Here is a 14911-nt window from a genome sequence, read left to right as displayed (position 1 = left end):
GTCGCCTTAGTGGTCGCTAATCCCGTTTTTTTTTTTGTAGTGGCAATTACGATACTCCAAGAAGTTGTCACAACAGCAAGGCCTAAAGAGTGTAAAGCTAAGTTGACAGATAGCGAAACAACACAAAGAATATATGATCATCAGAACTGATATTATTACCAAAATCTTCGTTTGTATTGGCAACATTTTGGCCAGTCATTCGTAAAAGCCAAACAAGGGATGAAAATATTTTATGCCTTGTAAAAAGAAGGTTTCTCTGGATGACAAATAAATTTCTGTCAAATAAAAAGATAGCTAATTTTATATGAAATTTCTAGAAGTCATTGTTTTCTTGAATGTTCCCTTGATTCCATTATAAAGTGAGTCCATATCTTAGTTTCACGAACTTCCATTGTTCCCTTTATGATAATCAAGCCAAAAACTTCGAATAATGGCTATATTTCCAGAAAGAAACTTTGTTTTTCACAGAGAATCTGTGACAAACACCAATACATGAATTTAAAATGTTCGAAAGTTTAGTGAAGTCACTATTTTTAGCACGATGGGTGTCAAATAAAATAAGTACAGAACTTTTGGCATGTGTAACTGTGGATATATGTTTTTGTTCATTGTTTTCTCACCTCTATGCGCATTAGGCCAAGCGTGCTAAGGTCTTCGATTAACAAAGGACAAACCATAATTTGATCACCAACTTCACATGCCCATGTAACTCTCCCAACATTACTCGAGTGATCTCTCTAAGGACAGCTCCACTCTGCAGCCAAAATCATTAAAATTGCGTTATATAGTCCATATGAAAACTGACGATAGCTTGACGTCCATAAAAAATAATTTTACATAATCAAGAGAAACACAAATTTACCTGTCTTTCCAATGGGTTTCAGAGTTTCAGCATGTTTTGTGGCGCTCAGCATGGGGTTCAAGTGCTATATAGTTTGTTCTAACAAATGATCGATGTTCATCAGCCACATTAACCAATAATCATTAACGTCACAAAACATGTAAATTGAACTTCATTGAATTGTAAGGATGTTATTTGTGTCATTAAAGATTATAATGCGGTTTAATCTAACAGTGTAGCGTACTAAACGTACCTTCTCACCATCGGGAATCAGTTCCCTCAACTCTGCAAGACAATCTTGGATCATCTGGGGTCTTTGGGCATTCGTTTAGTCCGGCCATGTTTAACCTTCTTCACGGTTTTTGCAGGCTCTTCTAGTCTCTTTGGTGTAATATAAGAAATTGTTACCTTTTGCAGAGGCTTTGATTTTGGGCTCAATTATCTTAATTCTCTCACTTTCATAGGTCGGATCAACCATTTTCAATTTCTCATCAAAGTTGGGAAGGACACGAATTTTCAGTCGATCACTGCTCCATAATAGTTCTCTATTCTCCTCCTCTTAGAAGCAGTATATATGTAGCCGATCCTCAAATCCTGATCCAGAAGACAAACATGAGCTACTGACAACATTATCCAAATGAAGGTTGGATCCAAACTCCGCAAGCCAGCTTTTTGGTGTCCTTGGGTATTTCTATCTGAGATTCACACAGCCTCATCCGTGCATAAGTTCGTGTCATCATCATTCACAACTTGTATCAAAGTTTCGTTCTAACATCTCTGTACCCTTTCCCACCCATTTTTTTCTGCCTTCCAAACTATTATACATCTTTTCAGTGCAACAGTTCTATCCATATGCTTCTGCAACCGAACTTCTACCCGAATGTACACGTCCCCATTATTGCATTTAAAACCCGCATGATCCAACATCTCCTCGATGCACCTTTCTCGTGGGAATGGTGTGGTGAAAGTTAAAATTAAAGGGGCGGGTTTGACTTTCCAAAATGAACTACGTGAAAAAATATTTTAAAAAATATGAAAAATAAAGTGAAAAATTAAATTCACACGTGTTCCGATCTGAACCGTTTATTTTGTGTGGGGTCCATACGTTTTATGGGGCCTCACACCAAATGGATTGTTATGATTCACGGGGTGTAGAACACCCGCTGTAGGATGAAATTGCTCGTCGAACGAACCCTCTTTTACCTGTTTCTACACCCACGCAACGCAACAGATTGATAGTTTTTCGGTTGCTTTTTGGTTTAGGAATCAAACTATATAACCATTGTAAGCAGTTTTGTAGGTGGAAAATTTTTCTGATATCAACCGATATGGCGAATTTGTATGTGCAGGCAGCACCGCCGACGGATCTGAATCGGAATACGGAGTGGTTCATGTATCCCGGTGTGTGGACCATCTACATACTCATATTATTCTTCTCATGGCTGGTCGTTCTCTCGGTGTTCGGGTGTTCTCCGGGCATGGCATGGACAGCTGTTCATCTCTCCCATTTCGTCGTACGTTTCCTGATTTCATTTTTTTAAAACTGTGGATGGTTTAATCGTATCTGTTTGCGGATGCATGTTTTTAAATCTCTCGCAATTGATTGGTTGTGCTGTAAGGGAGTAGATGGATGCTGATTTTGGTTGTTAAGGCTTTGCTAATTGTTTGTGTATTATCTTCTGGAATCATTTATGAGATGATGGATTTATGGTTGTGTCTGTTTCGTGCTGTTTAGATTTGATTATTCGATCTTTTTTTTTTTAAGTTTTTATATCTCGAGGATTGATTTAAGTGGGTGTAATGTATGACTCGATGAATGTGAATATTTTGCGAAGAAATTTGCGCCTTTTATTATCATATTCTACGATGACATACATATCTATGTATCCATGTTTATGAAAAGTTTAGCAGTTTACTCTTAACCAGTTTAAATTAAATAGAGTGTCAGATCACTTAATTGTGTGACATAGTTATCCATGATCATTTATGTTATCTTCTGGAATTCTGTTGTCTTATTCAATCAAGGATCTTAGGGGGGCTTCATACAAATTTTTCTTTTTAGTTACAGTATTCACATACATTTTTGTTCTAAATGATATTCTCATCCTGCTCAGATAGTAGAATATAGGAAGTAATCTTCAAACGTTCTTTGGGGGATTAGAGAGAAAAACGATGTTCTTTGGGGGATTAAGGCAATACTCCAAAGTCCAACCTTTAGACTTAAAAGGTAGTGGATTTTAATAAGTCAAGCAATTGACATATTCGAACATGGAAGCACCATGCAAGTCAAAAATAACTTTTACTAAGTTGTGAAATTTTCCTATCGATGACAGTGCCTAGCCAACTGTTAAACTTTTTAAAACTTGCATGATATTATTTGATTAAGTAACCCAAGAAGCTCAAAATAAAGAACACGGAAAGTTATATAATAACTCAATGTATGCTTTTCAATCCTCCTTTCTACTGTAGAACAATACAATAAACTTTGCAGACCACCCCACTTATATTACGCGGCTGCATACTAGCATACAAATTAGGTGCCACCCAAAATATATACCTGTTGGACCATTTAACTCAGCTTGGCCCTAAACAAAAGCACAATTCTTGAGCTTCTAGTCACATAGTAATTGATTGCATTCACTCTTCCATCTTATCAATTGTAATATGATATATGTGAGTGAAAGGATGAATTCCACTGATACAAAAAACGGAATTTAGAGTTCATATTTTCCGGAAAAAAGAATTTCGAACTCCAAAATTTCATCTTATTTATATATTGGATTATTTGAATCTTCCAAGGATCAAATCCAGGTGCCAAACCCTGATTCTTTGCAATTTAAATTTAGTGAAAAAGTAGAAGAATCTTGTATCAGCATGGCCTTTAAGTTTTCCTATTGTTCATATTTTGCATTCAGTGCTCCATACTTTCTACCCAAATCCTCATATTCCAAGAGATGAAATAGGCAAGGTTTTGAATTTCTGTTACCTGCCTCATCTTTTCTGGCCTTTATGGAAGACTTCTTCTCTGCTGTTTGCCTCTAAAATTCACGATCAACTGTGGAATGCTTTGTCTACACTAGTCCATCAATTTGGAATTTTGGCATAGCAGTTAAGAGTGTCTCTGCTCTGCTAACTTAGCTTTCCTCTTAATTTAACTACATCCGCCCCGCCTTGATTTGACGTTAGGGATAAATGTTCGTTTCCTTGCAAGATGTCTGAGCTTTCAGAGTATTATGCTGGATTAAATATCATAAAGGAAAAATCAAGCATGAAAATAGCCTACATCAAGTTATCATCATTCCCAATATCATATGATAATATTTTGTTATGGTGCTTGTCATTTTTACGCAGGCCTATAGAATATTCATTATGAAAATTTAGATCTCGCTTATACTAGTGTATGTGAATTAAATAGAAATGGTGCGTTTTTTTCTAGGAAATGTTCTTTAGTCCCTACTCACTATGCTTTTGAATTGCTTTCTTCTTGTAACTATGAGTATGACTTACATTCAGGTCACCTATCACTTCTTTCACTGGAAGAAGGGAACGCCATTTTCAGATGATCAGGGGATCTACAATAGATTGACTTGGTGGGAGCAAATTGATAATGGGAAACAGCTCACCCGTAATAGGAAGTTTTTAACGGTCGTGCCTGTTGTACTGTAAGTGCTCTCTAGATACTATCAATTGTATTATGGTCTGATTAGTTATGTTTAATGTCTTACAAAGGCACTGGTTTCTGGTTGATTTAATTTGCCTTTTTTATGTTAAATAATCATTCTATGATGCGGTGTACATATTATCATGGATCATAAATTTATCAGTCTTACCTTTACTCTTTACTGACACATAAGAGGTTAGGATTGAGAGAGTGAACATATTTTTCCTTAGTTGTTTTGAGTTCGGTAGAATGATACAAAATTTGTGATATAGGTTGGATTAGAATATGGTACTGGATGGATTTAAGCTTGAAATGATTCAGAATTTTTTGTATATGTTGGAATATGGTGTCTAGAGGATATAAACTTGATATTCAGCTATCTATGAAGGTGCTTAACTTAAACATGGTATATACATGGAATATGTGAATGATTCTACTTAAAAGCTTAACTTGGTTGAAAGAAATGCAAAAATGTTACTTTGAAAGCTTAATGTCTGTATAATTTTGTAACTTCTACCTTTAGTATGAAAATTTATGCATCAATAGTTCAGACCTGTTTCTTTACATCTGTTTACTACTATTACGGTGGGAGGTGTTTCTCAGAAAGTAGTTCACACCATCGGAAGAATGGCTGGTGTTAACCAAATTTGATACCAAAATTAGGTTATGAACCTGAAATTTTCCAAATTTAAATGCAAGCGCTTGCTTACATTTAGTAGTCTTGAACAAGAAGGATAAAATTTGATATGTGGATTCAGAGAATGAAAAATGGGATGACTAACTTTAAAATATTGAAATTCGTTGATTTTTGCTATTCACGCACATCCTCGTTTTTTTTTGGGCAGGTACTTGATAGCCTCGCATACAACCGACTATCAATACCCTATGATCATCTTCAATACACTGGCAGTTTTTATTCTCGTGGTTGCCAAGTTCCCACATATGCACAAAGTTCGTATCTTTGGCATCAATGCTGATCAATGAGCCAAGATCTCCACTAAATAACCTGGTGTAGATCCTTTCTCGGACTCATGTTTCAGTGTGCTGGAATACTGCAGTGTGAATTGTAAGGAACATATGACTTCGCAAAATGTAAAGAGGCCACCGTTTTGGATGAATAATAATCTCTGTAAGAAGTATATTCGTAAGTCAGTTTCTGAGTTTTCTGTACTCCGATGTCTTTGTCCCTCCCATATTTTTCCGTTTGATATATGCAGACACTAAAGCATCCTTTTTCTCCACGCAAAATGAATGCCAGTGGCAAGTGGGTTGAATCTTTTTCTTCACATTTTGTTTGGTGAGTAGTTTTAATTAGAGGACGATCTTCTACATATATCAATTTAGGTTTTTTGCGTTTGACAGGCTCAAAGGCCTTGGGGCATCTCCAACCCTGCACTATTTTGGCATTAAATGCCGAAACAGTACAGGCTTGGCACTCCAACCCAGCACCAAATGCTCCTTCAAATTGGAGCTGTGCTACAGTATATTGGTGCAGCACTGTAGCTGCGTTATCTACTCCTTTTTTTCCCTCTTGTTTAAATATGGATGATAGTTATATGATTAAGTTAATAATTTTAAAATAGGGATAACGATTTTAAAGTAATTCTAAGATTGATTTGTTTAATAATTGTAAATAAAAAGTGATTAATTGAATTATCTTAATAAAAAATGTTAAAATATATATTTCGTTCTGAAAGAAATATAATGATAATTATTATATTTTATTAATAGTATTATTTTATATTTGAAAATTATATAGAAGAATAACATAAATTTGTAAATAAAAAGTGATTATTTGAATTATCTTAATAAAATTTGTTAAAATATATATTTCGTTCTGAAAGAAATATAATGATAATTATTATATTTTATATTTTATTAATAGTATTATTTTATATTTGAAATTATATAGAAGAATAACATGAATTAATAAATTTTAAATATAATATTTAATTAAGTAATTTTTAAAAAAATATATTTTTTATGAATAAAATAACAAGGAATGTTTTTATAATATTCTTTTTAAAATCGAGTTTTGAGTTGATTTGTTGGAGAGGATCTTTATATTTAGTCCAAAATTGTATTATTTTGAGTTAAAAGGTGCCATTAGGATAGAGTTGAACATCTCACACCTTTGTGTTTGACGATGCATATGGGAGTCGGTAATCATTGGGATGTGCACTTATTCTTTGAATGTATCAACCCATATTATATAACAGGAGATTTCGTCATACCGCTGCTACCGTCGTGTTAATAAATTATGAACAAGAAATCTCCGGCTGCAAAATGTGCAAACACAGCACCGTGGTGTTTGTTTCAAAACATGTGGTAATCTTCTGGCACATATGTCCTAATTCCTTTCACGTCACGTGGGTCGTGGTAATGTGAAAAAAGTTGATCCGGCACCTAACGCTTAGGTGGACCCAAGGAGGGGAATCACCCTCTGGACCCAAAAATCTAAGTTTTCCAGCGATAATTTTAAAATACAAGTCTCACCCCTAATTTCATTTCTTAGCAAAAAAAGGTCATTTCTTTTTGTTATTCTTGAAAATCTCCCATCTGAACATGTATAGTTGTTATTGGTTGCACAGTTTGGGTGATATGAGGGAAGTGCAGTTTAATATCATGTGTTTGTTTTTGTAAAGAGAGAGAAGCTCTGGAAAGCAAGAGTGGGGAATGGCGGTTGCTTTGAGATGTGAGAAATAGTGTAATATATTTTTCACAAATCTGGTATAAGATTAGTTATATAGGAAAAAGTGCAACCACATGCCTCTGCAGTTGCATTGTCGTGTTATGTTCTCATTTAAAGTTGCACTAGGCTTAACATCAACTGTACGTACTCTCTCTTGAAATTTGGCAAAACTATTTAAAAAAAAAAAAAAAAAAAAAAAGCAGCATGGAATGGCAACTTGGAATGGACTCGTTAGGTGTTTCAGGTTGATTGTTTTATCAATATTTTCATATTTCGAATGCAATAGTTTTACAAAAAAACCCTAAAAGCAATAGGTTAAATAAACCCTATGCAATTTTATAAATTAATGCAGCTCCATGAGTTGGCAACCCATTGTTGGGACTCGCTTTTCCACATGCAACTTATGTGATCCATGTATTAATGGTTTCGGTCCTTAATTTCCTAGAGATTATACACAATATAATCCAACCAGTATTTTTTGTAACTGTTAATTGTCTCACATTGGTTAGATAATTAACCTCGGGAGTTGTATATATGGGCTTGGACAATCCTCCCTCCTTGAGCTAGCTTTTGGGGTTGAGTTAGGTCTAAGTTCCAATCTTAACATGGTATCAGAGCCCGGGTTTCACCGTTATGTGTTGGACTGCCTATAATTAGGCCACTCGTTCTGTCCATAATTGGGTAATTTGTAAACTCCACGCTCCAGATATTCATTCCTGGGCGTGAGAGGGTGTGTTAATTGTCCCACATCGGTTGGATAAATAACCTTTGAGTGGTATATATGGGATTGGACAATCCTTCTTCCTTGAGCTAGTTTTTGAGGTTGAGTTAGGTCCAAGTTTCAATCTTAACAGTAAGGTACACCTCATATATATTATTATCTGGATAATTGGATCATATAAATATGATGATATTAAATACCATATGTTAATAAATCTGATTATTTATGATATATGGCGTATATTTCAATAGATATAGCATAAATTTAATACCGAGACATCAACGATATAATTGCATTAAACTAATGGGAAATACGTGATTGTATATAATTTTCATAACAGATGTTTGATATTCCATATACTAGCTTGGGAAATATGTAATTATATAATTTTCTTTAATTGAAATTGATTTAATCGATGCATCAGCTTTCATAACATATTGGGAAAAAAAGTCTAGCATATTTTAACCAAATATAAAAGGCAACTATCTATGCAATCCAATATTCATATACAAAATAAAAATTTAAAAATCATAAGAAAATTGTATATTTATAATTGAGACGAATAATATTTACTATAATAAAAACGTAAATGAGTTGGTCACTTTAACATTGTACAAACCTGATCCAAACGGGTGTTACCCGCACTTATTGTTATCCCTATGCTAAACTCTAGCAATGGTTACGCCTTGATGATGGGCACAGTAAAAAAAAATTATAACAAAATCATCATTGCAAAAAATGAAGGGTCGTTACCTAAAACTTTGGTTTCAATAAACAGCAATTGTGTAACAAATTATAACTCAATGAAATGGACAAATTATGGTTATACTTAAGGGCTAATGTGGACTAATTTAGTGAAATATTGTAGAAAAATATAGATACATGCATAATATTTACAAGGAAAATGTTGGATGATTGTGTTAATTGTCTCACATTGGTTGGATAAATAACCTAGGAGTTACATATATGGACTTGGACAATCATTTCCCCTTGAGCTAGCTTTTGGGGTTGAGTTAGGCCCAAGTTTCAATTTTAATTAACATGGTATCAAAGCTCAGGTTTTCACCATTATGTGTTGGACTATCCATAATTGGGTTATCTGTTCTGCCCATAGTTGGCTCATTTGTAAACTTCCTGCTCCAGATGTTAATTCCTGAGCGTGAGGGGGTGTGTTAGTTGTCCCATATCGGTTGGATAAATAATATGGGAGTTGCATATATGGACTTGGACAATCCTACCCCCTTGAGTTAGTTTTTGGAGTTGAGTTTGGTTCAAGTTCCAATCTTAACAGATGGCTGCATGCATGCAAAATGAGAGGATAAAAAAATGCTTAATCGTTGGACCATTTAACTGTGCGCATTTTGTACGAGGGTATTACCACGAAAAATGCATGCATGAGTGGTTGATATATATATATATATATATATATATATATATATATATATAGAAGAAACATAATTTCAATCCTTTTAAATATTTAAAAAGGATTTTATTTTTGGCAATATATATTTAGTATAAATATATATATTCACAGGTTGCGTAAGACATCATATATATTCCATGGGGACCGCAGTGGGGTACGCAAGGATTAATTTTCCCCGCTGCTTTTCCGCGCGTGGCGTGGTATTTGATGCGCACCCCACAAAGTGCCATACAGCCAACTACAAGAAATATGCGTGCTACGTTTGTTTGGCATTTTTAAACCTTTTTTCATGACAACGGCCATATATTAATTAATTTATAAATAAACAGCTATCCATATATACTTATATATCCTTGTCCGACCCTGTTTTTTAAATTTTTTTGTGGATAGTATTTTATTGCCATTTGTCAAAAATTATAACTAAAATAACGATAAAACTTAAATAGTATAACAATCTAAATGTTACGGTTCATTAGCTCGATCTATTTCACCGCAACAACTATAAGATGTTGCACTTTAATATATTAATATTATAGAGATAAACTTATAAAAATAATATTATTACTAACTAGATACTTTTCTAATAATTAATATTGGTTTTTAATTAAAACACGTATTTTTCTTATAAATCCTTAAAATTCATAATGATAAAGGCATGTATCCCTCTAATAGTAGCAAGAGTGATATTAGTTATACATATTACAATTGATATGAGATGATCTTAAAATTACAAAACCATCATACATTTTGAATAGAAAGAGGTTGTCCAAACATAGCATAATTTTATATCCATAAACAAAATCTGTATATACATATATATATATATATATATATATATATATATATATATATATATATATATATATATATATATTAATGGAGTAAGTAGTGTGGAGATTATTCCCTTAGCACAGTTGCCAAGGAGAATGTTTGTGTAGGGCCATTGAAAGACCAAAGAAAGTAGGGTTTGTCAGCTCTTTCTCAACCTTTCAATTTGGAAAAAAGAAATCAATACACTGTGGCATGGGGTCATAATCATCGCACTACGGAAAATTTTGAATCAGTCTTTCACTCTAAGGTGTTTGTTTGAAAGTTGGTAGCCAGCTCGGTAAAAAAAATGTCTCTTCTGTTACATGTCTATGATATCAAAATAAATATTTGGTTTATGTAGGTATATATTTGTGTAATTGACCATGCATGATAATATATATGGATATATATTTCAAATATATATCTCGAGATAGCCATGTATTTGAGAAAATCTTATGTCTGCCTAAACAGGTTTTTTAATTTGATGACAGTATTTGCGAATGTTTCAAAATATTATTATGAACTTTTCTTTACAAAGTTTTAAAAATGTATAATTACTTTTTTTCAAACATTTACAAACACTACCTAATTAAGCAGAGGAATAGAAATCTACAAAAACCAAGCGATAAGATCCATTTTTGCATTTTCTCGTCAAAATACTAAACGAAATTATATTGTAGTTACGAAAAAGCACACTTATTTGCGTAAAGAGAATTCATTGTAGCGTCTAGGGAATCATCTCAGAATTTAATGTAATATTTTTTCCCCAAAAAGAACAAGATCGAGTTAACTAGGCCAACCGGGAAAAAAATAAAGTGTCAATTGTTGCAACATTCTATTGTTACATTAACATCTAATTGTCATATTATGATATTTTATTTGTGTGGTAGTTTATTAAACATCTTAAATTAGATGCATGACAATCAATTATTGATATAATAGAGAAATTGTTGCATGTTAATATTGAGATTTAGACATAACTTAACAGTCAAAAATTAGCTTAAAGGGAGAAGAATTGTTCAAGTTTATATATACAATTCTTCATAATTACTTAATTCACTCGATGCGAGACATTTAACATATATCTCACGCTCAAGAATGAACAACTGGAGCATGAAATTTAAAATATTTTATCGAGTAGCCCATAAGGCAGTCCAACACATAACGGTGAGTCTGAGCTCTAATACCATGTTAGATTATTATTTGGACCTAACTATATCCCAAAAACTAACTCAAGAGGGAGAGTATTGTGCAAAGTCATATATACAACTCTTAAATACTAAATTCAGTCGACCTGAGAATTTAACATTCATAAGAATTTTTCCGAGGCCAACCATGCTTTATGTATCCTTCCTAACACCAAATTAATTAGTATTGACATGGACTTTGGACAATAATAAATCGTAGTTGCTAAAAAAACGGATAAAATGCATGAGACCACTGTAATAAATTGTCATCACAAAACTCAATACAAACTCAGATAATTAACACTGCAAACAAATAAAATGGCACTTAACCGTAGGTAATTTCCCTTTCCCCCTCTCTTTTCTTGAAACAAGAATTTTGTAATGATGATCTCCAACAGCAATAAATTTCCTGTCACCCTTCAAAAATCTGGGTCTGAGTCCTCCATGTCTTCAATCACTATGCAGTAATGCAGTAATGCAGTATATATATATATATATATATATATATATATATATATATATATATATATATATATATATATATTGAAGCCATTTCTAAAACGAGCTTCAAACTCCATGTTAATGAAGCTTAATTAGATTATAAAGAAAAGAGAGGAAATTGGAAATAAACCACGCTTCCCGATATTTAGCCTTTTTCTCCCCCGAGAAAGTTACCCATGTTATAATCAACCCACCTTAACTCACTAAAAAGTTGGAAAAGATGAGAAAAAAAAACATACTCCATATAAATATAATTCGCTAACTATTTTGCAGTACTGTATATATATAAGTTGTTCTTTACCATGATCCACCATGTACCACCACCTATCATTCCATTCCAATATCCAGCAGAATCTCCAATTTGATCTGATCTATTCTGCTCATCATGCATCTTCTGTGTTAGTTGATACCTGCTTGTTCAGATCTTGATACGGGAAAAGCAGTTTGTCATTTGTCTCTTGTACCCCCTGAAAGTTTCCATAATTACCTCCAAGTCCATCCAAGGAGAAACCGAGAGAAGGTTTGAATTCAGGCAAGGAAAACCCTGATGTGTAAACTGTGTTCGGATCAATGATAGGCATACTCATGAAGCTTGAATTCATCAGACCCCTTGAAGTACCTGTGATCCCATTCAACAGTTCCAAAGCTGATGAATTGGTGCTAGAAGAAGGGTGGTTCTGCAATTCTTTAACTCGATGTTCGAATCTTGGGACTTGGATAAGCTCAGTTATGGTCTTGAAATCATGAGAGGTGATTGTGGAAAATCCCAAGTTGAGATCTTGAGCTTGATCTTGGATTTTATTAGGGTTTTGTGGGATTTGATCAGGAGTTGATAAAGGTACTAAATTCTTCGACGAAATCGAATTAGATGAAGATCTTTTGTTCTTTCTTGAGCCTCCTCCAACTGGAATGTTTCTTAAAGATCCCCCTTCAGTCCAATATCTCCTACATGTCTTGCAGAAATATCTTGGCTGTGAGAGACTGTAGTTATTGTAGTAACAAAACTTTGTGTTGGTAGAATTGCATCTTGGACAGTTCGAGGCTTGTTCTTTGTGAGGTCTCACTTTTCTTTCTTTTGGGCATGTATTTGTGGCTATTTCTTCCATTGGTTTCACCACTATATCCTAAGAAAAGAGGAAACAAATTAAAAGGTATCATGAGCAAATGAAATTACTTTTTAATGGAATTTTACATAAAGACTTGACAAAAAATTTTAAGATCAACAAAAATAATCAAAGCCCATAAAGTTTCAGATCAAGAAAAGAAAGGTCATATACACATACATATATATGGAAAGAAATGCAAAACCCAAAAAAAAAAGATGATTTAATCTTTTTATCAGTGCTCTCCTTCACCAGCAACTAAGCATAAGGAAAGTTACAAAGGGAAACATGATCTATATATTATTAACAAATTGACAAGAAGAAAACAAGCATATAATTAAAAGGAAAAAGGGAAAAGAAAAGGTGAAGGCTTTGCTTTGAAATATATTGCCAAGTATGCATACTGGAAAAAAGAGATCTTAAACAGCGAACATGAGAAAAGAAAATCGATTCACCTGTGGCCATTGAGCAGTATCCATGGAAGAGGAGGAAGAAGAAGAAGAAATTAAGAGAGAAGAATAAGCACAGTTCCAGCGTTGAGGTGGTGTAAAAAGTAGGAAAGGGAATGTTTGGAAATGCTCTGAAATTTTCAGTTGTATGAGCTTTATGTATGTATGTATGTATGTATATATGTATGTATGTATGTATGGCCTCTCATACATGTGTGGACTCTCTAAACTAACCTAGCTATCATATTCTCGATCATCGGATGCACATACATGCATGACTAGAGGATCATAAAACTAAACTTTATTTTTTTAATTTTTAATAACCAAAGTGCCCCATTTCATCCAACTAGGTTTAGGAGATTATGTTTTCCCCTCATGTTTTAACACCGGTGAATGCCGATAATTACAAATTTTAATATATATGTTACTCAAAAACAAACTGCTTAGAATATCAAATTGTCACGCCTCGAGTCCGAGCTCGCGCATGCATGACTGCACAATGAGCTCCTATAGCAACTAATTCATATTCGTAATCGCTTTACGAAAATGATTAACCTAAGTTGCTATAGAAGTTCATTGTAATCTCATTATAAACTAATTTTAAATTTTTAATTTTTAGGATCTGGAACAAGGGTATCACAATCTGTCACGCCTCGAGCCTGACCCCGCGTCTGCGTGACTGCATAACGGGCTCCTATAGCAACTACTTCGTATTCGTCTTTGCTTTACGAAAATGATTAACACAGGTTGTGATAAAAGTCCATTTTAGCCTATTATAAACTCATTTTAAATCTTTAATTGTCCGAAATGAATTCACTTTCATCGGATTTGGTAATCGATGATGCTAATTAATTACTTACTATATCTTATCATCTAATGGCAGTACTTCAATATCTAATTAATCACGACATGATTTATAATTTTAGTCCTATATATAACGTCAGCTAATTAATGAGACTATACTATATACTTTGAAAATTTAAAATGTCTAATGAATTAAATTTGAGGTTCATGAAAACTTAATAAACACATAGTGTGCGAAAATCAACAATTTAATTATCCGATCCCATGTTTGCGATTCTATAAAATTGGAATGATATTTTGTGGTTTATTTGTGTTGGTGCAGCAGGTTGGAGCTAAGTACTGGTTTTTCGATCTTTTTCTACTTCTAAAGTTTGTTGATTTTTGAATTGAAATTAAATTTATTTTAATTTAGTTTGATATATATTTCACATTTATCAATTGAATTTCTTATATCTTCGTCATTGCTCCTTTGTGACCCTTTTAATTAATGGAAGTGTATTTCGTTCCAATAAAAAAAAAATGCGTTAGAATTTGTGTTTGTCAAGCTCAATTGCTTTGAAAGCGGAAATAATTTTCCGTTTGGATTAATAAATTATTAATGTATTTTTATTGTTTAAAAAAGTAAGATCATGAACTTCAATTTTATCTCTTACATGTTTATGAATGTTAATTATAATGAATTTTAAGTTCACTCAATTATGATGTTATTTGAAATTCGT

At 33.3% G+C, this 14911-nt stretch overlaps 2 protein-coding genes across 2 annotated transcripts; one reads left to right on the top strand and one right to left on the bottom strand.

The window, feature by feature from the left end:
• The first annotated feature begins 2056 nt into the window (after positions 1 to 2056).
• On the top strand, positions 2057 to 5790 carry LOC140817127 (uncharacterized). The gene is made up of 3 exons (XM_073176730.1): positions 2057 to 2355; positions 4355 to 4503; positions 5348 to 5790. The coding sequence occupies exons 1-3, from the start codon at positions 2170 to 2172 to the stop codon at positions 5484 to 5486; spliced, it is 474 nt and encodes a 157-aa protein (XP_073032831.1). The 5' UTR covers positions 2057 to 2169; the 3' UTR covers positions 5487 to 5790.
• A 5697-nt stretch (positions 5791 to 11487) lies between these two features.
• LOC140816991 (dof zinc finger protein DOF4.6-like) lies at positions 11488 to 13555 on the bottom strand. Its single transcript, XM_073176539.1, is given in 3 exon segments — positions 11488 to 12221; positions 12223 to 12960; positions 13395 to 13555. Coding segments are annotated over 3 exon segments (885 nt in total). The 5' UTR covers positions 13419 to 13555; the 3' UTR covers positions 11488 to 12098.
• Between the last annotated feature and the right edge of the window lie 1356 nt (positions 13556 to 14911).

This window comes from Primulina eburnea, chromosome 16 (assembly GCF_022965805.1).
Source record: "Primulina eburnea isolate SZY01 chromosome 16, ASM2296580v1, whole genome shotgun sequence".
Classification (NCBI taxonomy): Eukaryota; Viridiplantae; Streptophyta; class Magnoliopsida; order Lamiales; family Gesneriaceae; genus Primulina; species Primulina eburnea.
Note: the sequence above shows the minus strand (reverse complement) of the source record. Positions and strands in the feature narration are given on the sequence as shown.